The following is a 26,906-nucleotide window of genomic DNA, read 5'->3' as shown; positions in this document are numbered from 1 at the left end:
GCAGCGGCTGCGTGACATCACACGCAGCCGCTGCGGGCTGGGGAGCGATGAGTAGCTCCCGGCCAGCACGCTAAATCTGTGCTGGTCGGGAGCTACTCTTGAAGTGCAAAGGTATCGCCGCTGTGCGATGCCTTTGCACTTCTGCGGGGGGGGGGGAGGCGGCACTGACATGGGGGGCGGGATAGCCCTGTGCTGGGCGTCCCCCCGCATGTCAGTGTGAATGATCGTAGCTGTGCTAATAGCACAGCTACGATCATCTCGGAATGACCCCCATAACCACCACATTAGTCTCTATTACCACAGTCCCATTCCACTACAGTGTCTCTCTCAGGCCTCTCCTACAGTAGTACTGCCCCTTTGTGTTGGTACTGCAGTTGCCAGGAGTAACATCCACTGGCCTGGAGTATTTTCTTTTGTTTGTATTTCTGTTCTGCTTTCTCTGTTTGTATTCTATTGTCATGCACTTCTGTTGTTGCTAGTAGCAACTACTGTGGGTTCAGAGCATTCCTTGCTATTTATGTACCAGTTTATTTTTGTTTCTTGCCTGTCTCTTTAATTAGATTACCCAGCCTGTTAGTTAGTTATTGCCTTCTCTCCAGATTTCTTCCCCATTGCTATTACCATTGGTGCACCAACCACTCCTTCTGTGTCTCTCAATACCCAGATGTCACGTTAGTACCTTTACCCTATCACCATACCTTGTTATTAATTCATTATTCTCTTGTCATGTTCTTGTGTTTTGGTATTCTTGGTCTTGTCCTTGTTGTCTTTCCTAACGGCATTAATTCAGGTCACTCGCGGGTTGTCTTGGTGGGCATCCCAGTATTTGTAGGGCATGTAAAACCTTATGGGAAAAGCAGCTCTTATAGGCAAGAAGACCTGCTTAGTGTGTTCTATGAGTCTCAACCCCGAGTGTGCAAGAAGATCATCAGCGTTCTTACAAGAAACCAAAGGAAGACTGTCTAGTTGTAACAGTCCTGCAAAGAACCTCAGTACACTCATAACAGGAACCAGCCACAACACCTTAGCTACGGCCTTGGCCACTGGCTAGCCATTCCTGAAGTTTACTCTGATTGGCCGCAGAACTACTCTGCCTAGTCAAGGAAGTCTATGCCCAATGATGCAGACCCTGCCATGACCCAGTAACATTGGATTTGTTCATAAATCATTGGATTTGCATACAAATCTTAATCTGGCCCTATGTCAGTGGCGGTCACTTATGAACTGAAAGCACTGTGCAAAGGCAGGCAGTTGTCGATATGATGTTACAAAACTTTATTTACAAGATTTGCAGCTTTTTTTAAGCGGAGAGAGCAAATTTTTCACCTAAATTTCCTCAGATTGAGAATTTCCTTCCTGATTAGGTACAATGATGTGCAGTGGCGTAACTAGAAATTTTTCTCCCCCAAGTCAAAACATTCTCTGGTAATTGCCACAAAGAAGGGGGCAAGGCCTTGCTGAAATTGGTGTGGCTTTGCTGAAAGGGGTGTGGCATTGCAGGAAAAGACTACCTTATACCCCAGTTTTGCAACCTGCACACCCAGACGTTGGCCACCACAGGAAAAAAATAATCCTGATTCATGCCCCTTGCATTATTTGTCATTTTTCCTCCTTATAGTAATGCCCAGTATACATTATGCCACATACTACAATGGCCCTTAGATACTATGCCACACACCATAATGCCCATTACACAATATGCCACACACCGTAATGCCCCTGACACATTCTGCCACACCCTGTAATGCCTGTGACACATTATGCCACGCATCGCAATGCCTGTTATACATTATGCTACACACTGCAGTGCCCCTGAGACATCATAGCACACACAATGCCTGTTATACAGTACACCACACACCGTCATGCTGTGACACATTATGCCACACATTGCAATGCCCGTTGTACATTAAGCCATACACTGCAATGCCCCTGAGACATTATACCACAATACCCGTGATATAGAATACCACACACCGTAATGCCTGTGACACATTATGACACACACCACAATGTCCATAATACATTATGCCACACACCGCATTGCCCATTACACATTAAGCCCTACAGTAAGGCTTCTAATTACTTTTAAATTTCCTGGTCATTGCCAGGGGTTTCATGCTCTTGGTTCCATGCACGGTGCAAGCGTTTTTCATGCTCAGGGTGTCATGCTCATTGCTAGGGGTTTCATGCGCTGGGTCTTATGCTTGTTGCCAGGAGTTTCATGTGCTGGGTGTCAAGCTTGTTTCCAGGGGGTAATATTAGTTGCCAGGGGTTTCATGCACTGGGTGTCATGCTCGTTGCTAGGTGGTAATGCATGTTGCCAGGGATTTCATGAGCTGGGTATCGTGTTTGTTACCAGGGGGTAATGCTTGTTGCTAGGTGCGTGCCCCCTGTGCCACATATGCCCCCAGTGCCAGATATTCCCCCACCGGCCAGATAAAAATATGCCCCCATAGTGCCAGAAACACATATGCCCCCCCAGTGTCAGATATACATATGCCCCCACAGTATTAGATACACATATGCGCTGATTACCACATATGCCCCCCAAGTACCAGATACACATATGCCCCAGTGCCTATATGCCCCCAGTGCCAGATACACATATGCCCTCATTGCCAAATATGCCACCCCAGTGCCAGATACACATGTGCCCCCAGTGCCAAATATGCCCCCCAGTGCCAGATACACATATGCCCCCAGTGCCATGTATGCCCCCACAGTACCAGATACACATATGCCCCCAAGTGCTAGCTACACATATGCCCCCAGTGCCAAATATGCCCCCCAGTGCCAGATACACGTATGCCCTAGTGCCAATCATGCCCACCCATTGCCAGATACATATATGCCCCCAGTGCCACATATGCCCCCCCAGTGCCAGCTACACACGCACCCCCGGCTGCTGTGCTGCCTGTGAGTGAGTCCGGGGAGGAGGGCGCAGTGCACGCCTCTCCTGTGTCTCCAGCGGTGGCGTTGCTGTCAAATGAAGCACCGGTTCGTGAGCCAGTCAGAGCTCGCAGACCAGCAGCTGCATCTCCTGATTGGCTGCCGGTCCACAAACTCTGATTAGCTCACGAACTGGTGCTTCATTTGACAGACACGCCGCTGCCGGAGACACAGGAGAGGCGTGCGCTCCTAACTGCCATTTTTCAAACACAGCCTGTGGGATGGCAGTTAGGACCTGATTGGCTGGTGCTTTTTCACTCCTCATTTTATCACTTTCCAAGCGATGATGCATCTAGCCCTATATCTATTCACAGTTGCTCTGCTAGCAGCAGATAAGAGTGAGACTTCCCAACCTTGCCCCCCTCACAGGACACTGCGCGATTGGGTGGAATGTGGGACAGAGCCCGAAAAATGGGACTGTCCAGCCAAAATCAGGATGGTTGGGAGGTCAGCTCAAGCCTAGGGCACTGTGGGCACAGATTACTCTAATACATTTCTAGACATATATTATTTTTTTTACAAACAATGGAAGGACTGGTCCCCTAACCAGTATCTTGCCTAGGGTCTCATGGGATCTAAGACTCTGGTGTTCACTTGCTCAGATCAGCTGTTAATTTTAATTAAATTTAATGTGCATCTGTGTAAAACAATGCCCTAGTTGTGAGCATATAGACAAGTTATGTGACTCTCTTCATATTACCCTTCCCTAGTGATTCACTAATTTAGGATGTTAGTTGAATGTTTAAAGATATCTAACAATGCCCAATTAGCGAACGGTGAATAATTTTAAAAGGTGTAGCTCTATCATATGATGAGATGTGACCGCACAGGTGCCATCCTTTACAACAGTGCTAACAACCGTTTGGATTGCTTCCATGTAGAAGTGCTGTTACACTGCTCTTCTACAGTGGTGGACACTGGTGATCCATGTTTAAAGTGCAGAGACTAATTTCTCACAAAACTGATTTTTCATGAGTACAATGGAAGTGATGTGCCTGGCCACTTATTTGCCCAAGTAGTTTATAAAACAATCACAGCAGTATTTTGAACGAGTGTCTAAATTGCTCAGTAAATAGAATTGACAAATAAAATGTTGTAAAATAAATAAATAAATAAATAAATAAAGCTCCCACAAGATACAACCGAGAAGTGTATCCCTCTGAATCGCCAGCATATGCAGCTATTTTCTGATTGGTCATCATCATTGCCCGTACTTGCACCACCCTATGGTAGGCGCAAAAGATACACCTCCAAGGAAGCACATTAATGAATAATTACAGGTCTACATGGCCCACATGAGAACACCTCCTCCCACCCAAGCTCCACCTCTTCAGTTGTCCATGTATCAAACTGCCTTTCCAGTCCGGCTGCTTTTCAGTTGTCCATGTGTCCAAATTACGACTCACATGCTAGGTTTGTGTGCTCATTTCAGTGGCGGTTTAAGAGCGGAGACGACCTGTGTGCAGTCTCCGAGGAGGAACCCACTCTCTAACCATCCCATGCATTGAGTAGACTGGCACTGTTATTTCTCTACTGTGAATGCCAAAATATCTGAGAAAGTGGTGCAGTCACCATTTTCCCAGTGATTTCTGTGGTTTCAGATTAAAGGTAAGAGCAATAGAGTTTATAGGTGCAGGCGGCACCCCACGGTGTTCAGAGCTCTCCTTATACGCTGTGAGATTTCAGCACACTACCATTTTCCAGTCGCGGTAAAAATACTGAGCATTTCTGGAAAATCTTCAGAGTTCAAAGCGCCCGTACTACACCTCCCTGGAGATATGTTGTGCTTGTTTAGAATGGGTAAGCATTAAACAGCATCTTGTTTAATTGATTAAGTGTTCTTGGTCACTTGTCACTGATGGTGACAAGTTGTGTTGTTTTAAAGTGTTCCCCCACCGCACACATTTTCCATGTGAAAGAGAACAGAATGAGCTCATTAGTATTTTTATTATTAGTGTTCTTCAGGACAGTAAAAAAATTCAGCTTCCATTAAAATATGTTTTGGCAATTTCACAGATCAGTGGTCTCTTTACATCTGTAATGAGAAGTAAGAGTTTAGTTATTATGTTTGCATAGAAGTCATGGATCATGCTTGTCAAGTAGAAAGAACTTTAGGAACAATAGGTAAAACATTTGGAAACAGATGTAGAAGAATTAGAGCCACTGTATGTATTTTTAAGAGAATTGGGGATGGTACAAAAGAAATCAAATAGTATAAATATCAAGTGATTTAAACTAGAGATGTGTGGCGGACACTTTTCGGGTTTTGTGTTTTGGTTTTGGATCTGGAACCCCACTGGTGTTTTGGATCTGGATTGGTTTTGTCTAAACCACCCTTTCGAGTTTTGGTTTTGGATCTGGATGATTTTTGAAAAAAACATAAAAACAGCTAAAATCACAGAATTTGGGGGTAATTTTGATCCTACGGTATTATTAACCTCAATAACATTCATTTCCACTCATTTCCAGTTTATTTGAACACCTCACAATATTGTTTTTAGGCCAAAAGGTTGCACAGAGGTGGCTGGATGACTAAGCTAAGCGACACAAGTGTGCGGCACAAACACCTGGCCCATCTAGGAGTGGCACTGTAGTGTCAGACAGGATGGCAGTTTGAAAAACTAGGCCCCAAACAGCACATAATGCAAAGAAAAAAAAAAGGTGCTACCAAGTAGCTGGATGACTAAGCTAAGCGACACAAGTGGGCGGCACAAACACCTGGCCCATCTAGGAGTGGCACTGCAGTGTCAGACAGGATGGCAGTTTTAAATACTGGGCCCCAAAGAGCACATAATGCAAAAAATAAAAAGAGGTGCAAAATGGAATTGTCCTTGGGCCCTCCCACCCTAATGTTGTATAAACAAGACATGCACACTTTACCAAACCAATCATTTCAGCGTCACAACTGTGGCTGAAATGATTGATTTGTTTGGGCCCCAACCAAAAAAGAAGCAGTTAATCTCTCCTTGCACAAACTGGCTTACAGTGGCAAGATGTCATCTTCATCCTCAGATTCCCCCTCCCCTTCAGTGTTTACATCCTCATCCTCACAGAGAAATAATATTCAAACAAAACCTCATCTTTAGGTGTCAGTGGACTGTAACCCAAAGTTTCTGAACTTGACAATACCTTAAGATGAATGTGCTGCAGGTGACATAGTAACATAGTGACATAGGGGGTCATTCCGAGTTGATCGTAGCTGTGCCAAATTTAGCACAGCTACGATCAGGCATTCAGACATATGAGGGGATGCCCAGCACAGGGCTAGTTCGCCCTGCGTGTCAGTGCCGCCCCCCCCCCCCCCCCCCCCACACACACACAAAAATGCAAACGCATTGCACAGTGGTGATGATTTTGCATTTGAGGAGTAACTCCCGGCCAGCGCAGCTCCTGCGGCTGACCGGTAGAACCTCTTCACTGCCCGGGTCGCAACGGCTGCGTGTGACGTCACGCAGCCGGTGCGGCCCACCCCCCAACGGTCCAGCCACACCTGCGTTGGCCGGACAGTGCCCCCTAAATGGCGGCTTAACGCTGCCGTCCATCCCCCTCCCGCCCAGCGACCACCTCTGCCAGGCAGAGGCGATCGCTACGGAGCAACGGCCTTCGGGCGTCCAGCATGCGCCGATGCACTGCGGCACCAGCGCATGCGCAGATCCGACCCAATCGCTACACTGCGATAAGCTGCAGCAAGCGATCGGGTCGGAATGACCCCCATAGTAACATAGTTTCTAAGGTTGAAAAAAGACAATTTGTCCATCAAGTTCAACTTATTTGTGGTCTCCTATGCAGGATTATTTTGGTCTAAATTTTGTCTGATGTGGATGTCAGTCGTTGTGTTTTATTCCTCTTTTCATAGTAACTATAGTGCGCGACTACACACCATAACCCTGGATATCCTTGTCCATTAGGAATTTATCTAACCCATTCTTAAAGGTGTTGACTGAGTCCGCCATTACAACTCCCTCAGGCAGGGAATTCCAAACACGTATTGTCCTTACTGTGAAAAAACCTTTACGCCGCATTGTGCGGAATCTCCTCTCCTCTAACCTAAGCGAGTGTCCACATGTCCTCTGGGTTGATCTTACCAAAAACAGGTCCCGTGCAAGCTATGTGTATTGTCCCCTTATATATTTGTAGCTGTTGATCATGTCCCCTCTTAGTCTCCTCTTTTCCAGTATAAACATGCCTAGCCTTGCAAGCCTTTCCTCATATTCCAGTGTCTCCATGCCCTTAATTAGTTTGGTCGCCCACCTCTGAACCTTTTCTAGCTCCAGAATATCCTTTTTGTAATATGGTGCCCAAAATTGCACACAGTATTCAAGATGTGGCCTCACTAGTGATTTATATAATGGGAGTATAACACTCTCGTCCCTTGCATCAATTCCCCGTTTCCTGCAAGCTAATATCTTATTAGCCTTCTTTGCTGCAATCCTACTTTGGGTACTGCTGCTTAGTTTGCTATCTATGTGAACACCTAAGTCCTTTTCCAGTACAGAATCCCCTAATGTTACCCCATTTAGTATGTGGGTGTAATTTTTGTTCTTGCTACCACAGTGCATTACCTTACACTTGTCTGTATTGAAGCGCATTCTCCATTTGGTTGCCCATGCTTCTAATTTAACTAAGTAATTCTGAAGAGACTCAGCATTCCCCTCCGTATTTATAACTTTACGCAATTTGGTATCGTCTGCAAAAAGTGACACCATACTCTCTAGAACTTCTGTTAGGTCGTTAATGAAAATGTTGAACAATAGTGGTCCTAGTACAGACCCTTGTGGCACACCACTTAGCACGTCAGTCCAATTCCCTATTATCTAACCAATTTTTGACCCAAGTGCATATTGTGCTCCCTAGCCCTATTTCTTGTAGCTCAGAGATAAGTCGCATGTGTGGTACAGTGTCGAAAGCTTTGACAAAGTCTAAAAACATTACATCCACCTTCTTTACCCTGATCAAGGTTCGCACTTACTGTTTCATAAAAGCCAAGTAAGTTGGTTTGACATGATTTGTCCTTTACAAATCCATGTTGATTCCTTATAATGACCTTATTGACTTCAAGGAACTTCTGAATACTATCACTTAGAATAACTTCCAATACTTTCCCCACTATAGATGTAAGACTAACTGGTCTATAATTACCCAGGTCAGCTTTACTTCCCTTTTTGAATATTTGCACTACTTCCGCTATACGCCAGTCTTTGGGAACCATACCTGATATAACTGAATCTTTAAAGATCAAAAATAGCCGTCTTGCAAGTTCAGAGTGAAGCTCCATTAGAACCCTTGGGTGAATTCCATCAGGACCCGGTGACTTATTAATCTTTACATTTTTTAATCGGTCACAGACTACCTCCTCACTTAAATAAGCACTAATCAGTGGGACATTATCATTATTGAGATTATGTGTCAGTCCCTGAATTGGGTCCTCTCTAGTAAATACTGTTGAAAAAACCTCACTTAGTGTGTCCGCTATGTCATTATCATTTTTGACTAAGACTCCCAACTTGTCTTTTAAAAGGCCTATACTGTCCTTCTTTAATCTCTTGCTGTTGATGTATTTAAATAATTTTTTGGGATTCGCTTTGCTTTCATTTGCTGCTAGATTTTCAGTTTCTACTTTAGCCGCTCTTATTTCTTTTATGCATATTTTGTTACAGTCCTTATAGTGCTTAAATGACTCCGCATTCCCGTCAGATTTGTATGTTTTGAATGCTCGCCTTTTCTTGCCCATAAGTTCCTTTATCTTTTTGTTAAGCCACAATGGTTTGGGATTTTTATTCCTTTTTTTGCTGCTCGGGGGAATATATTTGAGAGTATTTTAACTAGCAGTGATTTTAATACATCCCATTTCTCCGTAGTATTTTTTCCTTGAAACAAAATTTCCCATTCAATATCCCTTAAAGCTTCCCTCGTCAAAGTTGGCTTTGCTAAAGTTTAGAGTCCTAGTTGAGCCAGTGTAGAACTGCTTATGAAAACTGATATTGAATGTGACCATAATGTGATCGCTGTTTCCTGTGGGCTCCCCTACTATAGTATTTGATACTAATTCCCCATTGCTTGTTAATACCAGGTCTAAGATTGCATTGTACCTAGTAGGTTCCTCGATTAGTTGAACTAAGTAGTTATCATTTAGTGTGTTTATAAAACTTGTTACCCCTACCAGTATCACATGAATCGTTTATCCAATTTATCTCTGGGTAGTTAAAATTTCCCATCACTACTATGTCTCCTTCTCCTACTCCTGCTGCTCTTTCAGTTTGATTCAGTAACAATTCCTCATCAGACACATTAATACCAGGCGGCCTATAGCATAAACCCAATACTAACTTTTTTATTCCTTTTCCCCCGCTTGCAATTTCTACCCATAACGTCTCAACAGTGTCTACAGTCCCCTCCTGAATATCTTCCAGTATATCAGGTTTTAAAAACGGCTTTACGTAAAGATACACCCCTCCACCCCGTTTATTTAATCTGTCTCTCCTGAACAGCATATAACACTCTAGATTGACTGTCCAATCATGAGATTCGTCCCACCAAGTTTCAGTAGACGTATATGGGAGGATGTTCCTAGGTGGTTAACGTCCTTACCCATACTTATTATTGCTTGATAAAGGCAACAGATGACTTGACACCTGTTGTCCGGATTGCGGAGAAATAATTCCACACTGAAGAGGTTGCTTTTTTAGCATTTTGCGCAGGCATGACAATGGGCTTTTTAATCCCATGGCCAAAAACTGTCTCTACTGGTGGTGCCTTTTTCAAACATAGCACATTACCATCAAAATCCTCATCGTCAACTTCCTCCGCAACACCAGCTACACCCGTACCCTCCTCATCCTGGTGTACTTCTACAGTGACATCTTCAATCTCAATATCAGCAACTGGACTGGCAGTGCTCCTGCCAGCACTTGCAGGGGGCGTGAAAATGGTGGTAAGAGCCTCCTCTTCCCATACAGTGTCGTGAAGGTCAGGCCTAGACATCGCAACTGCACACAGTGCCAGCACCCCTGTATTTTCACAATACCCCTATAATTTTACAGCATACAAGACAGGGCCAGTGTACATTGATTTTCACTGCACCCTAGAATAATAATGCAGCATACAAGACAGTGCCAGTGTACATTGATTTTCACTGCACCCTAGAATGGGTGCGGTCAAGATGCCGCCGGACGGGATCCCGTCGGTCGGAATACCGACACCGGGATCCCGACCGGCACAATCCCAACATATTTTCCCTCTGTGAGTGTCCACGACACCCATAGAGGGAGAATAAATTAGTGTGGCGAGCGCAGCAGGGCCGCAAGGGGCTGCGTTGCGCTCGCCCCCCTGTGGGATTGTGCCAGTTGGGATCCCGGTGTCGGTATTCCGACCGACGGGATCCCGTCCGGCGGGATATCATACTGATCCCCCTAGAATAATTACAGCATACAATACAGGCCCAGTGTACACTGATTTTCACTGCACCCTAGAATAATAACAGCATATAAGACAGGCCCAGTGTACATTGATTTTCACTGCACCCTAGAATAATTACAGCATATAAGACAGGGCCAGTGAACATTGATTTTCACTGCACCGTAGAATAATAACAACAGCATACAAGACAGGGCCAGTGAACACTGATTTTTACTGCACCCTAGAATAATAACAGCATATAAGACAGGCCCAGTGTACATTGATTTTCACTGCACCCTAGAATAATTACAGCATATAAGACAGGGCCAGTGAACATTGATTTTCACTGCACCCAAGAATAATCCCAGCATGTAAGACAGGGCCAGTGTACATTGATTTTCACTGCACCCTAGAATTATTACAGCATACAAGACAGGGCCAGTGTACATTGATTTTCACTGCACCCTAGAATAATGACAGCATACAAGACAGGGCCAGTGTACATTGATTTTCACTGCACCCTAGAATTATTACAACATACAAGACAGGGCAAGTGTACATTAATTTTCACTGCACCCTAGAATGGGATGCAGTCAAGATGCCGCCGGATGGGATCCCGGTGGTATATCGGAATACCGGCACCGAGATCCCGACCGACACAATCCCAACATATTCTCCCTATGTGAGTGTCCACGACACACATAGAGAGAGAATAAATTAGTGTGCCGGGCGTGGCGAGCGCAGCGAGCCCGCAAGAGGCTGCGTTGTGCTCGCCCCCTGTCGGGATTGTGCCGATCGGGATCCCGATGTCGGTATTCCGACTGCCGGATCCCGTCCGGCGGGATATTATATTGATTCCCCTAGAATAATTACAGCATACAAGACAGGCCCAGTGTACACTGATTTTCACTGCACCCTAGAATTATTACAGCACACAAAACAGGGCCAGTGTATACTGATTTTCACTGCACCGTAGAGTAATAACAGCATACAAGACAGGGCCAGTGAACATTGACTTTCACTGCATCCTAGAATAATTACAGCATACAAGACAGGGCCAGTGTACATTGATTTCTCTGACGTCCTAAGTGGATGCTGGGGACTCCGTCAGGACCATGGGGTTTAGCGGCTCCGCAGGAGACAGGGCACAATAATAAAAGCTTTAGGATCAGGTGGTGTGCACTGGCTCCTCCCCCTATGACCCTCCTCCAAGCCTCAGTTAGATTTTTGTGCCCGGCCGAGAAGGGTGCAATCTAGGTGGCTCTCCTGAGCTGCTTAGAATAAAAGTTTAAGTTAGGTTTTTTATTTTCAGTGAGTCCTGCTGGCAACAGGCTCACTGCTACGAGGGACTTAGGGGAGAGAAGTAAACTCACCTGCGTGCAGGATGGATTTGCTTCTTAGGCTACTGGACACCATTAGCTCCAGAGGGAGTCGGAACACAGGTCTCACCCTGGGGTTCGTCCCGGAGCCGTGCCGCCGACCCCCCTTGCAGATGCCGAAGTTGAAGAGGTCCAGAGGTCCAGAAACAGGCGGCAGAAGACTTTCAGTCTTCATAAGGTAGCGCACAGCACTGCAGCTGTGCGCCATTGTTGTCAGCACACTTCATACCAGCGGTCACTGAGGGTGCAGGGCGCTGGGGGGGGCGCCCTGGGCAGCAATGTATTATACCTTTTTTATGGCTAAAATACATCACATATAGCCCTTGAGGCTATATGGATGTATTTAACCCCTGCCAGATCTCACAAACTCCGGGAGAAGAGCCCGCCGTTTTAGGGGGCGGGGCCTATTCTCCTCAGCACACGGCGCCATTTTCCTGCTCAGCTCTGCTGTGAGGAAGGCTCCCAGGCTCTCCCCTGCACTGCACTACAGAAACAGGGTTAAGACAGAGAGGGGGGGCACTTATTTGGCGATATGATTACATATGTGAAAATGCTATAAGGGAAAACACTTGTATAAGGGGTTGTCCCTGTATAATTATAGCGTTTTTGGTGTGTGCTGGCAAACTCTCCCTCTGTCTCCCCAAAGGGCTAGTGGGGTCCTGTCCTCTATCAGAGCATTCCCTGTGTGTGTGCTGTGTGTCGGTACGTGTGTGTCGACATGTAGGAGGACGATGTTGGTGAGGAGGCGGAGCAAATTGCCTGTATTGGTGATGTCACTCTCTAGGGAGTCGACACCGGAATGGATGGCTTATTTAGGAATTACGTGATAATGTCAACACGATGCAAGGTCGGTTGACGACATGAGACGGCCGGCAAACAAATTAGTACCTGTCCAGGCGTCTCAGACACCGTCAGGGGCTTGTAAAAACGCCCATTTACCTCAGTTGGTCGACACAGACACGGACACTGACTTCAGTGTCGACGGTGAAGAAACAAACGTATTTTCCTTTAGGGCCACACGTTACATGTTAAGGGCAATGAAGGAGGTGTTACATATTTCTGATACTACAAGTACCACAAATAAGGGTATTATGTAGGGTGGGAATAATCTACTTGTAGTTTTTCCTGAATCAGATAAATTAAAGTGTGTGATGATACGTGGGTTTCCTCCGATAGAAAATTATTGGAGGTATACCCTTTCCCGCCAGAAGTGAGGGCGAGTTGGGAAACACACCTTAGGGTGGATAAGGCGCTCACACGCTTATAAAAACAAGTGGCGTTACCGTCTCCAGATACGGCCGCCCTCAAAGAGCCAGCTGATAGGAAGCTGAAAAATATCCTAAAAAGTATATACACACATACTGGTGTTATACTACGACCAGCAATCGCCTCAGCCTGGATGTGCAGCGCTGGGGGGGCTTGGTCGGATTTCCTGACTGAAAATATTGATACCCTTGACAGGAACAATATTTTATTGACTATAGAGCATTTTAAGGATGCATTTCTATATATGCGAGATGCGCAGAGGGATATTTGCATTCTGGCATCAAGAGTAGATGTGATGTCCATATCTGCCAGACGATGTTTATAGACACGACAGTGGTCAGGTGATGCAGATTCCAGACGGCACATGAAAGTATTGCCGTATAAAGGGGCGGTCCATCGGACCTGGTGGCCATGGCAACAGCTGGAAAATCCACTTTTGTTACCCCAAGTCACATCTCAGCAGAAAAGGACACAGTCTTTTCAGTCTCAGTCCTTTCGTACCCATAAAGGCAGGCGGGCAAAAGGCCAGTCATATCTGCCCAGGGTTAGAGGAAAGGGAAGAAGACTGCAGCAGGCAGCCCATTCCCAGGAACAGAAGTCCTCCACAGCTTCTGCCAAGTCCGCAGCATGACGCTGGGGCCATACAAGCGGACTCAGGTGCGGTGGGGGGTCATCTCAAGAGTTTCAGCACGCAGTAGGCTCACTCGCAAGTGGACTCCTGGATCCTACACGTAGTATCCCAGGTGTACATTGGAAATTCGAGACGTCTTCCCCTCACAAGTTCCTGAAGTCTGCTTTACCAACGTCTCCCTCCGACAGGGAGGCAGTATTGGGAAAAAAATTCACAGGCTGTATTCCCAGCAGGTGATAATCAAAGTACCCCTCCTACAACAAGGGAAGGGGTATTATTCCACACTATATTGTGGTACTGAAGCCAAACGGCTCGGTGAGATCTAAAAGATTTGAACAATTACATACAAGGGTTCAAATCAAGATGGAGTCACTCAGAGCAGTGATAGCGAACCAGGACGATATGGTGTCACTGGATATCAGGGACGCTTACCTACATGTCCAAATTTTGCCCTTCTCACCAAGGGTATCTCAGGTTCGTGGTACAGAACTGTCACTATCAGTTCAGACGCTGCCGTTTGGATTGTCCACGGCACCCCGGGTCTTTACCATGGTAATGGCCGAAATGATGATTCTTCCTAAAAGAAATATGGACGCTTTCCTGATAAGGGCAAGGTCCTGAGAACAGTTGGCGGTCGGAGTAGCACTATCTCAAGTAGTTCTACGACAGCACGAGTGGATTCTAAATATTCCAAAATCGCAGCTTTTTCCGACGACACGTCTAATGTTCCTAGGAATGATTCTGGACACAGTCCAGAAAAGGATGTTTTCTCCCGGAGAAGAAGACCAGGGAGTTATCCGAGCTAGTCAGGAACCTCCTAAAACCAGGAAAAGTATCAGTGCATCATTGCACAAAGGTCCTGTGAAAAATGGTGGTTTCTTACAAAGCGATCCCATTCGGTAGATTTCACGCAAGAACCTTTCAGTGGAATCTGCTGGGAAAATGGTCCGGATCGCATCTTCAGATGCATCAGCGGATAACCCTGTCTCCAAGGACAAGGGTGTTTTCTTCTGCGGTGGCTCCAGAGTGCTCATCTATGAAAGGGCCGCAGATTCGACATTCAGGGCTGGGTCCTGGTGACCACGGATGCCAGCCTGAGTGGCTGGGGAGCAGTCACACAAGGAAAATAATTTCCAGGGAGTGTGATCAAGTCTGGAGACTTCTCTCCACATAAATATACTGGAGCTAAGGGCAATTTACAAGGCTCTAAGCTTAGCAAGACCTCTGCTTCAAGGTCAGCCGGTATTGATCCAGTGGGACAACATCACGGCAGTCGCCCGCGTAAACAGACAGGGCGGCACATGAAGCAGGAGGGAAATGGCAGAAACTGCAAGGATTCTTCGCTGGGCGAAAAATCATGTGATAACATTTTCAGCAGTGTTAATTCCGGGAGTGGAAAACTGGGAAGCAAACTTCCTCAGCAGGCATAACCTCCACCCGGGAGAGTGGGGACTTCAGCGGGAAGTCTTCCACATGATTGTAAACCGTTGGGAAAAACCAAAGGTGGACATGATGGCGTCCCGCCTGAACAAAAAACTAGACAAATATTGCGCCAGGTCAAGGGACCCTCAGGCAATAGCGGTGGACGCTCTGGTAACACTGTGGGTGTACCAGTCAGGGTATGTGTTCCCTCCTATGCATCTCATACCAAAAGTACTGAGAATCATACGAAGGAGATGAGTAAGAACGATACTCGTGGTTCCGGATGGGTCAAGAAGGACTTGGTACCCGGAACTTCAAGAGATGCTCACGGAAGAACCGTGGCCTCTACCTTTAAGAAAGGACCTGCTCCAGCAGGGGCCTTGTCTGTTCCAAGACTTACCGCGGCTGCGTTTGACGGCATGGCAGTTGAACGCCGGATCCTGAAAGGGCATTCCAGATGAAGTCATCCCTACCCTGGTCGAAGCCAGGAAGGATGTAACCGCAAAACATTTTCACCGCATTTGGCGAAAATATGTTGCGTGGTGTGAGACCAAGAAGGTCCCTACAGAGGAATTCTAACTGGGTCGTTTCCTACATTTCCTGAAAACAGGACTGTCTATGGGCCTAAAATTAGGGTCCATTAAGGTTCAAATTTCGACCCTGTCAAATTTCTTCCAGAAAGAACTGGCTTCAGTGCCTGAAGTTCAGACGTTTGTAAAAGGGGTACTGCATATACAGCCTCTTTTTGTGCCCCCAGTGGCACCTTGGGATCTCAATGTTGTTTTGAGTTTCCTAAAGTCACATTGGTTTGATCCACTCACCACTGTGGAATTAAAATATTTCACATGGAAGGTGAAGATTCTATTAGCCCTGGCTTCAGCCAGGCGTGTGTCAGAATGGGCGGCTTTATCATATAAAAGCCCTTACTTAATTTTTCATTCTGACAGGGCAGAATTGAGGACTCGTCCTCAATTTCTCCTTAAGGTGTTTTCTGTTTTTCACATGAACCAACCTATTGTGGTACCTGCGGCTACTAGGGACTTGGAGGACTCCAAGTTACTTGACGTTGTCAGGGCCCTGAAAATATATGTTTCCAGGACGACTGGAGTCAGAAAATCTGACTCGCTGTTTAGCCTGTATGCACCCAACAAGATGGGTGTTCCTGCTTCTAAGCAGACGATTGCTCGCTGGATTTGTAGTACAATTCAGCTTGCACATTCTGTGGCAGGCTTGCCACAGCCAAAATCAGTAAAAGCCCATTCCACAAGGAAGTGGGCTCATCTTGGGCGGCTGCCCGAGGGGTCTCGGCTTTACAACTTTGCCGAGCTGCTACTTGGTCAGGGGCACACCCTGACTGAGGAGGACCTGGAGTTCTCTCATTCGGTGCTGCAGAGTCATCCGCACTCTCCCGCCCGTTTGGGAGCTTTGGTATAATCCCCATGGTCCTGACGGAGTCCCCAGCATCCACTTAGGACGTCAGAGAAAATAAGAATTTACTTACCGATAATTCTATTTCTCGTAGTCCGTAGTGGATGCTGGGCGCCCATCCCAAGTGCGGATTGTCTGCAATACTTGTACATAGTTATTGTTACAAACATCGGGTTATTCTTGTTGTGAGCCATCTTTTCAGAGGCTCCTTCGTTGTTATCATACTGTTAACTGGGTTCAGATCACAGGTTGTACGGTGTGATTGGTGTGGCTGGTATGAGTCTTACCCGGGATTCAATATCCTTCCTTATTATGCACGCTCGTCCGGGCACAGTATCCTAACTGAGGCTTGGAGGAGGGTCATAGGGGGAGGAGCCAGTGCACACCACCTGATCCTAAAGCTTTTATTATTGTGCCCTGTCTCCTGCGGAGCCGCTAAACCCCATGGTCCTGACGGAGTCCCCAGCATCCACTACGGACTACGAGAAATAGAATTATCGGTAAGTAAATTCTTATTTTTCACTGCACCCTAGAATAATTACAGCATACAAGACAGGGCCAGTGTACATTGATTTTCACTGCACCCTAGAATTATTACAGCACACAAAACAGGGCCAGTGTATACTGATTTTCACTGCACCGTAGAATAATAACAGCATACAAGACAGGGCCAGTGAACATTGACTTTCACTGCATCCTAGAATAATTACAGCATACAAGACAGGGCCAGTGTACATTGATTTTCACTGCACCCTAGAATAATTACAGCATACAAGACAGGCCTAGTGTACACTGATTTTCACTGCACCCTAGAATAATTACAGCATACAAGACAGGGCCAGTGCACATTGATTTTCACTGCACCCTAGAATTATTACAGCACACAAGACAGGGCCAGTGTACATTGATTTTCACTGCACCCTAGAATAATTGCAACATACAAGACAGTGCCAGTGTACATTGATTTTCACTGCACCCTAGAATGGGATGTGGTCAATATGCCGCCGGACGGGATCCCTGCAGTCGGAATACCGACACCGGGATCCCGACCGGCACAATCCCGACATATTCTCCCTCTGTGAGTGTCCACGACACACATAGAGGGAGAATAAATTAGTGTTCTGGGTGTGGTGTGCGCAGCGAGCCCGCAACAGGCTGCATTGCGCTCGCCCTCCTTTTGGGATTGTGCCGGTCGGGATCCCGGTGTCGGTATTCCGAGTGCCGGGATCCCGTCTGGCGGGATATCATACTGATCCCCCTAGAATAATTACAGCATACAAGACAGGGCCAGTGTACATTGATTTTCACTGCACCCTAGAATGGGATGCGGTCAAGATGCTGCCGGATAGGATTCCGGCGGTCGGAATACCGAGACACCGGGATCCCGACCGGCACAATCCCGACATATTCTCCCTCTGTGAGTGTCCACGACACCCATAGAAGGAGAATAAATTAGTGTGCCGAATGTGGCGAGTGCAACGCGCCCGCAACAGGCTGCATTGTGCTCGCCCCCCTGTCGGGATTGTGCCTGTTGGGATCCCGGTGTCGGTATTCTGACCGCCGGGATCCCGTCCGGCAGGATATCGTACTGATCCCCCTAGAATAATTACAGCATACAAGACAGGGCCAGTGTACACTGATTTTCACTGCACCCTAGAATAATGACAGCATATAAGACAGGGCCAGTGAATATTGATTTTCACTGCACCCTAGAATAATTACAGCATACAAGACAGGGCCAGTGTACATTGATTTTCACTGCACCCTAGAATTATTACAGCATACAAGACAGGGCCAGTGTACATTGATTTTCACTGCACCCTAGAATTATTACAACACACAAGACAGGGCCTGTGTACACTGATTTTCACTGCACCCTAGAATAATTGCAGCATACAAGACAGGCCAAGTGTACATTGATTTTCACTGCACCCTAGAATTATTACAGCATACAAGACAGGGCCAGTTTACACTGATTTTCACTGCACCCTAGAATAATTACAGCATACAAGACAGGGCCAGTGTACATTGATTTTCACTGCACCCTAGAATAATTACAGCATACAAGACAGGCCCAGTGTACACTGATTTTCACTGCACCCTAGAATTATTACAGCACACAAAACAGGGCCAGTGTATACTGATTTTCACTGCACCGTAGAATAATAACAACAGCATACAAGACAGGGCCAGTGAACATTGATTTTCACTGCATCCTAGAATAATTACAGCATACAAGACAGGGCCAGTGCACATTGATTTTCACTGCACCTTAGAATTATTACAGCATACAAGACAGGGCCTGTGTACACTGATTTTCACTGCACCCTAGAATAATAACAGCATACAAGACAGGGCCAGTGTACATTGATTTCACTGCATCCCTGAATTTTTACAACATACAGGGCCAGTGTACTGTTATTTTAACAGGAACACCCCTATATTTTACAGCATACAAGAGCAATGTGCTTTTAATTTTTAACTACTGCACCCCTGAATTTTGACAACATACAGGGCCAGTGTAATGTTGTTTGAACAGCAACACCCCTATATTATACAGCATACAGCAGTGTGCTTTTAATTTCTAACTGCACCCCTGAATTATTACAGTATACAGGGCCAGCAGCCCCCAATATTTTACAGCATACAGGAGCAGTGTACTTTTAATTTCTAACTGCACCCCTGAATTGTTACAACATACAGGGCCAGCAGCACCCCTATATTTTCCAGCATAGAGGAGGACAGTGCCCATGCACCCTGTACAACACAGTGACAGACACAATAGCCAGGACAGCAACACCATGTACAGCTGCAGCACATGAAACACCAGTGACAGCCAGGACAGCACCCCTAACATAGCACAGGTACACCACAGTGACTGCAGCAGCACCCCTACAGAGCGCACACTAACCCCACTCGATGCTACCACCCACAGATAGAGACAGAGTTCTGTCTCCCTCACTCTCCAAGTCCGCGACTGTTTATATGGAATTCAAAAACCGCAAGATTCCGACAGAGGGATGATGAAGTTTTGCCTCGTTCTGGTTTCCGTGTCTGGCGGGAAGTCCTGAGTCAGACTCGGAACCGGGCTCGGAGCATGAAGTTCGGGGGGGGGGGGGGTTCAGTTCTCAGGGAACCGAACCCGCTTGCATACCCTCCAACATTTTACACATAAAAATCGGTACAAATTCAAAAGGGGACGTGGCCACGGGTAAAGGGCGTGGGCACGCCCCTTTTCCTATACTTTCAATGGAAGTTTGAAAAGCCAAAAATCGATACAGACCATAAAAAAAAGGTACTGTACCTGCCAAAAAGGTACAGTGGGAGGGTATGCGCTCATCTCTAATTTCAACTAATGCGTCATGTCTTAAATGGTAATCCAGGAGAAACCAAAGAGGCCATTGCAGTTATTGACAGGGGAAAGAACACGGAGGGCATTCATATATGACAGCAGTGTTATAAACCACACCAGGGGTTAACTTTTTATTGGGAGTGTTTAAACCGAGTTGCTAGGGGACTGGTGATTGGTTTAGCTAGAAGGGGTTGTGCTTGTGTGACGTTAAGATAGAGTGTTGTTAGAGATTCAGGAGCAGTTGTATTAAGCCTAGAGATGGCATAAGGAAGTGATAAACCAGTGATAAGTGAAAGGTGATAAACGCACCAGCCAATCAGCTCCTAACTGTTAATTTACATATTTGAGCTAATTGGCTGGTATAGGGATCTGAGTACCTGAGATTCGCTGTAAAGGACTGTCATTACCAGTTTCAGACGTTGCCGATTGGGCTTTCCACGGCCCCGAGAATTTTCACCAAGGTGATTGCGGAGATGATGGTGCTCCTGCGCAGGCAGGGAGTCACAATTATCCCATACTTGGATGATCTCCTGATAAAAGCGTGATCGAGAGAACAATTGCTGAAGAGCGTATCGCTCTCCCTGAGAGTGCCACAACAGCACGGTTGGATTCTAAATCTGCCAAAGTCACAGTTGATTCCAACGACTCGACTATCATTCCTAGGCATGATTCTGGACACGGAATGGAAGAGGGTTTTTCCCCCAATGGAAAAAGCCCAGGACCTCCAGAACTTGGTCAGAGACCTGCTAAAACCAAAAAGAGTGTCTGTTCATCAATGCACTCGAGTTCTGGGGAAAATGGTGGCAGCCTACGAGGCCATCCCTTTTGGCAGGTTTCATGCAAGGACATTTTAGTGGGACCTTCTGGACAAGTGGTCCGGGTCCCATCTACAAATACATCAGAAGATAAGCCTGTCCCCCAGGGCCAGGGTGTCTCTCCTTTAGTGGCTGCAGAGTGCTCACCTTCTAGAGGGTCGCAGGTTCGGCATTCAAGACTGGGTTCTGATGACCACGGACGCGAACATCCGAGGATGGGGAGCAGTCACACAAGGAAGAAATTTTCAAAGACTATGGTCAAGTCAGGAGGCTTGTCTGCACATCAACGTACTGGAATTGAGGGCCATATACAATGGCCTACGACAAGCGGAGAATCTTCTTCGCGACCTACCGGTTCTGGTTCAATCAGAAAACGTCACAGCAGTGGCTCATGTAAACCGCCAAGGTGGGACAAGGAGCAGAGTGGCAATGGCGGAAGCCACCAGGATTCTTCGCTGAACAGAAAATCACGTAAGCGCTCTGTCAGCAGTCTTCATTCCAGGAGTGGACAACTGGGAAGCAGACTTCCTCAGCAGGCACGATCTCCATCCAGGAGAGTGCGGACTTCATCAAGAAGTTTTTGCAGAGATAACAAGTCTTTGGGGAATTCCTCAAATATACATGATGGCGTCACGCCTCAACAAGAAGCTTCGGAGGTATTGTGCCAGGTCAAGGGACCCTCAGGCAGTAGCGGTGGACGCCCTGGTGACACCATGGGTGTTTCAGTCGGTCTATGTGTTCCCTTCTCTTCCTCTCATCTCAAAAATATTGAGAATCATAAGACAAAAAAGAGTGCGGACAATGGGGGTAATTCTGAGTTGATCGCAGCAGCAAGAAAGTTAGCAATTGGGCAAAACCATGTGCACTGCAGGGGAGGCAGATATAACATTTGCAGAGAGAGTTAGATTTGGGTGGGTTATTTTATTTCTGTGCAGGGTCAATACTGGCTGCTTTATTTTTACACTGCAAATTAGATTGCAGATTGAACACACCACACCCAAATCTAACTGTCTCTGCAAATGTTATATCTGCCCCCCCTGCAGTGCACATAGTTTTGCCCAATTGCTAAAAAATTTACTGCTGCGATCAACTTGGAATTACCCCCAATACTCATTGTTCCAGATTGGCCTCGAAGGGCCTGGTACTTCAAGAAATGCTCACAGAAGATCCGTGGCCTCTTCCTCTCAGGGAGGACCTGTTACAGCAGGGGCCCTGAGTGTTCCAAGAATTACCGCGGTTACGTTTGACGGCATGGCGGTTGAACACCGAATCCTAGCTGGGAAAGGTATTCCGGAAGAAGTCATCCCTGCGCTGATAAAGGCTAGGAAGGCGGTGACGGCGAAACATTATCACCGTATCTGGAGGAAATATTTTTCTTGGTGTGAAGCCAAACATGCTCCTACGGAGGATTTCCATCTGGCCCGTTTTCTCCACTTTCTACAGACAGGAGTGGATATGGGCCTGAAGTAAGGCTCCATTACGGTACAGATTTCGGCCTTATCTATATTCTTTCAGAAGGAATTGGCTTCTCTCCCAGAAGTCCAGACTTTTGTAAAGGCAGTGCTGCACATCCAGCCTCCTTTTGTGCCCCCAGTGGCTCCATGGGACCTTAACGTGGTATTACGGTTCATAAACTCTCACTGGTTTGAACCGCTTCAGGAGGTTGAATTAAAGTTTCTCACTTGGAAGGTGGTCATGTTGTTGGCCTTGGCATCTGCCAGGCGGGTGTCCGAATTGGCGGCCTTGTCTCACAAGAGCCCCTATCTGATTTTCCATATGGACAGAGCGGAGTTAAGGACTCGGCGCTCCTGCTTCGAAGCAGACTATTGCTCGCTGGCTCTGTAACACAATTCAGCAGGCTCATTCTACGGCAGGATTGCCGTTACCAAATTCGGTAAAGGCCCATTCCACTAGGAAGGTGGGCTCTTCTTGGGCGCTGCCCGAGGCGTCTCGGCTTTACAGCTTTGCCGAGCAGCTACCTGGTCGGGTTCAAACACTTTTGCAAAGTTTTATAAGTTTGATTCCCTGGCTGATGAGGACCTTGCATTTGCTCAGTCGGTGCTGCAGAGTCGTCCGCATTCTCCCGCCCGGTCTGAAGCTTTGGTATAAACCCCATGGTCCTTACGGAGTCCCCAGCATCCTCTAGGACGTAAGAGAAAAGAAGATTTTAACCCTTCCGGTAAGTCTTTTTCTCCTAGTCCGTAGAGGATGCTGGACGCCCGTCCCAATGCGGACTACTTTCTGCAAGGCTTGTATATAGTTATTGCTTACATAAGGGTTATGTTTCTGTTGTAATCAGGAGATTCTCTCCTCCCAAGCAGATTTGTGCTTTACAAGATTTCTCTCCTCCAAAGAACCTCATTTGTGTGAGTGAGGTACGCTTATCTTTCTGGCAAAGGGGGTTCATCACCAAATTGGAGACTTATTTATAATCAAAACTTTATTACACATATATACATGACTCTTTTTTTTATGCTAAACATCTGCTTGGGAGGAGAGAATCTTGTAAAGGAAGAAAGAAGGTTGCTGACGTTGCTGTGTGGAGATTTAGTCCATCTACATACCTCAGGGACACATTGCTGAGTATTATACATTTTTTTTGTTAAAATAAGCGCCTACTATCTTGAGTCCTACAAAATTTTTCATCTAACCTGCACCAGTGGGAATAGTCCCTTTTAGTCAGTATTTTCAGGGTACGGGATGCAGGCGGAGGTATACGCCGGTCACATAACTACATGCCGCGGATACCTGATTAATTGCATGTGCAGAAGCCGATTTCTTTCCTTGGTACATGATACTCCAGAGTCTGTAATGCTCACATATAACATAGATTTGTAGGTGGTGGGATAGAAAAGCTTCCTTACTCCATTCACCTAACTTCAGTCTAATTTCTTGTTAAATAAAGGTTGCAGTCCCAATTGAGGAAATGCAGCGGATACATTTGCGGTTCATGTTTAGGCACAGATCATCTCAAGAATGTGAGTAGTTTTTCATGTGTTTCTGGTGTGAAATCTTATTGTCAGTTTTCCTCTGTTACTGCATTATTATTTTTCTTCTCTTGTCCAGCCAAAGACAAAGGAGAGCGGAGTTTTGCGATGGCTTATGTAAAGCTGCTGAAGGATGACGGCACAACACTGCATGACGGCTGTCACGACCTAGTCGTATTAAAGGTACAATGGATCCAGCTGCTTTTAATGGAATATTAGCTTAACATTTCTGTGAACAGTTCCCAGGCACCTCGAATTTTATACAACAGCATTCTTCTGCCCTGGTAGTATCCAGTGGCGTAAGTTCGCCCCAGTCGCCCGGAGGCATGATAAATGTTGGTGCCCCCCCCTACATACTGTATACACACACACACCCTTCATATGTAGCTATCCGGCACTCATGTTGAACAGCGTGCTCAGGTGCTTTTCCAAATAGTAAATAAGAATTTACTCACCGGTAATTCTATTTCTCGTAGTCCGTAGTGGATGCTGGGAACTCCGTAAGGACCATGGGGAATAGCGGGCTCCGCAGGAGACTGGGCACTCTTAGAAAGAATTAGGACTACTGGTGTGCACTGGCTTCTCCCTCTATGCCCCTCCTCCAGACCTCAGTTAGGATACTGTGCCCGGAAGAGCTGACACAATAAGGAAGGGATTTGGAATCCCGGGTAAGACTCATACCAGCCACACCAATCACACCGTACAACTCGTGATACTATACCCAGTTAACAGTATGAATAACAACTCAGCCTCACGAACAGATGGCTCATAACAATAACCCTTTAGTTAGGCAATAACTATATACAAGTATTGCAGACAATCCGCACTTGGGATGGGCGCCCAGCATCCACTACGGACTACGAGAAATAGAATTACCGGTGAGTAAATTCTTATTTTCTCTGACGTCCTAGTGGATGCTGGGAACTCCGTAAGGACCATGGGGATTATACCAAAGCTCCCAAACGGGCGGGAGAGTGCGGATGACTCTGCAGCACTGAATGAGCAAACTCAAGGTCCTCCTCAGCCAGGGTATCAAACTTGTAGAATTTTGCAAACGTGTTTGAACCCGACCAGGTAGCAGCTCGGCAAAGTTGTAAAGCCGAGACCCCTCGGGCAGCCGCCCAAGAAGAGCCCACCTTCCTCGTGGAGTGGGCTTTTACTGATTTAGGATGCGGCAGTCCAGCCGCAGAATGTGCAAGTTGAATCGTGGAGCAGATCCAGCGAGCAATAGTCTGCTTAGAAGCAGGAGCACCCAACTTGTTGGGTGCATGCAGGATAAACAGCGAGTCAGTCTTTCTGACTCCAGCCGTCCTGGAAACATAGATTTTCAGGGCCCGGACCACGTCCAGCAACTTGGAGTCCTCCAAGTCCCGAGTAGCCGCAGGCACCACAATAGGTTGGTTCAAGTGAAACGCTGATACCACCTTAGGGAGGAATTGGGGACGCGTCCTCAATTCTGCTCTGTCCATATGGAAGATCAGATAGGGGCTTTTACAGGACAAAGCCGCCAATTCTGACACCCGCCTAGCCGAAGCCAAGGCCAAAAGCATGACCACTTTCCACGTGAGATATTTTAATTCCACTGTCTGAAGTGGCTCAAACCAATGTGATTTTAGGAAATCCAACACAATGTTGAGATCCCAAGGTGCCACTGGGGGCACAAAAGGGGGCTGAATATGCAGCACTCCCTTAACAAACGTCTGAACTTCAGACAGTGAAGCCAGTTCTTTTTGAAAGAAAATAGACAGGGCTGAAATCTGGACTTTAATGGATCCCAATTTTAGGCCCATAGTCACTCCTGACTGTAGGAAGTGCAGAAATCGACCCAGCTGAAATTCTTCTGTGGGGGCCTTCCTAGCCTCACACCAAGCAACATATTTCCGCCATATGCGGTGATAATGTTTTGCTGTCACATCTTTCCTAGCCTTTATTAGCGTAGTAATGACCTCAACCGGAATGCCCTTTTCCATCAGGATCCGGCGTTCAACCGCCATGCCGTCAAAGGCAGCCGCGGTAAGTCTTGGAACAGACAGGGCCCCTGCTGTAGCAGGTCCAGTCTGAGAGGTAGAGGCCAAGGGTCCTCTGATATCATGTCTTGAAGTTCCGGGTACCAAGTCCTTCTTGGCCAATCCGGAACAATGAGTTTAGTTCTTACTCCTCTTTTTCTTATTATCCTCAGCACCTTTGGTATGAGAGGAAGAGGAGGGAACACATACACCGACTGGTACACCCACGGTGTCACTAGAGCGTCCATAGCTATCGCCTGAGGGTCCCTTGACCTGGCGCAATATCTTTTTAGCTATTTGTTGAGGCGGGACGCCATCATGTCCACCTGTGGCCTTTCCCAACGGTTTACAATCATTTTGAAGACTTCTGGAGGAAGTCCCCACTCTCCCGGGTGGAGGTCGTGCCTGCTGAGGAAGTCTGCTTCCCAGTTGTCCACTCCCGGAATGAACACTGCTGACAGTGCTAACACGTGATTTTCCGCCCATCGGAGAATCCTTGTGGCTTCAGCCATCGCCATCCTGCTTCTTGTGCCGCCCTGTCGGTTTACATGGGCGACCGCCGTGATATTGTCTGACTGAATCAGCACCGGCTGGTTTTGAAGCAGGGGTCTTGCCTGACTTAGGGCATTGTAAATGGCCCTTAGTTCCAGGATATTTATGTGTAGGGAAGTCTCCTGACTCGACCATTGTCCTTGGAAGTTTCTTCCCTGTGTGACTGCCCCCCAACCTCGGAGGTTTGCATCTGTGGTCTCCAGGACCCAGTCCTGTATGCCGAATCTGCGGCCCTCGAGAAGATGAGCACTCTGCAGCCACCACAGCAGAGACACCCTGGCCCTCGGGGACAGGGTGATCAGCCGATGCATCTGAAGATGCGATCCGGACCACTTGTCTAGCAGATCCCACTGAAAGATCCTTGCATGGAACCTGCCGAATGGAATTGCTTCGTAAGAAGCTACCATCTTTCCCAGGACTCGCGTGCAGTGATGCACCGACACCTGTTTTGGTTTTAGGAGGTCTCTGACCAGAGATGACAACTCCTTGGCCTTCTCCTCCGGGAGAAACACCTTCTTCTGTTCTGTGTCCAGAATCATACCCAGGAACAGCAGACGCGTCGTAGGAACCAGCTGCGACTTTGGAATATTCAGAATCCAGCCGTGCTGTTGTAGCACTTCCTGAGATAGTACTACTCCGACCAACAACTGCTCCCTGGACCTCGCCTTTATAAGGAGATCGTCCAAGTACAGGATAACTATAACTCCCTTTTTTCGAAGGA

At 46.8% G+C, this 26,906-nt stretch overlaps 1 protein-coding gene across 4 annotated transcripts in view; it reads left to right on the top strand.

Moving 5' to 3' along the window:
- The window catches only part of DOCK2 (dedicator of cytokinesis 2), a 1,781,615-nt gene that overhangs the window by 401,670 nt on the left and 1,353,039 nt on the right, over positions 1 to 26,906 (top strand). For all 4 annotated transcript variants that reach the window (XM_063928256.1, XM_063928254.1, XM_063928255.1 and 1 more), the window contains exons 16-17: positions 23,546 to 23,618; positions 23,707 to 23,810. In XM_063928256.1, coding sequence (XP_063784326.1) covers positions 23,546 to 23,618; positions 23,707 to 23,810 — 177 coding nt within the window. The remainder of the gene's footprint in view (positions 1 to 23,545; positions 23,619 to 23,706; positions 23,811 to 26,906) is intronic.

Source organism: Pseudophryne corroboree, chromosome 6, assembly GCF_028390025.1.
Source record: "Pseudophryne corroboree isolate aPseCor3 chromosome 6, aPseCor3.hap2, whole genome shotgun sequence".
Lineage (NCBI taxonomy): Eukaryota > Metazoa > Chordata > Amphibia > Anura > Myobatrachidae > Pseudophryne > Pseudophryne corroboree.
This window is presented reverse-complemented; position numbering and strand designations above follow the sequence as displayed.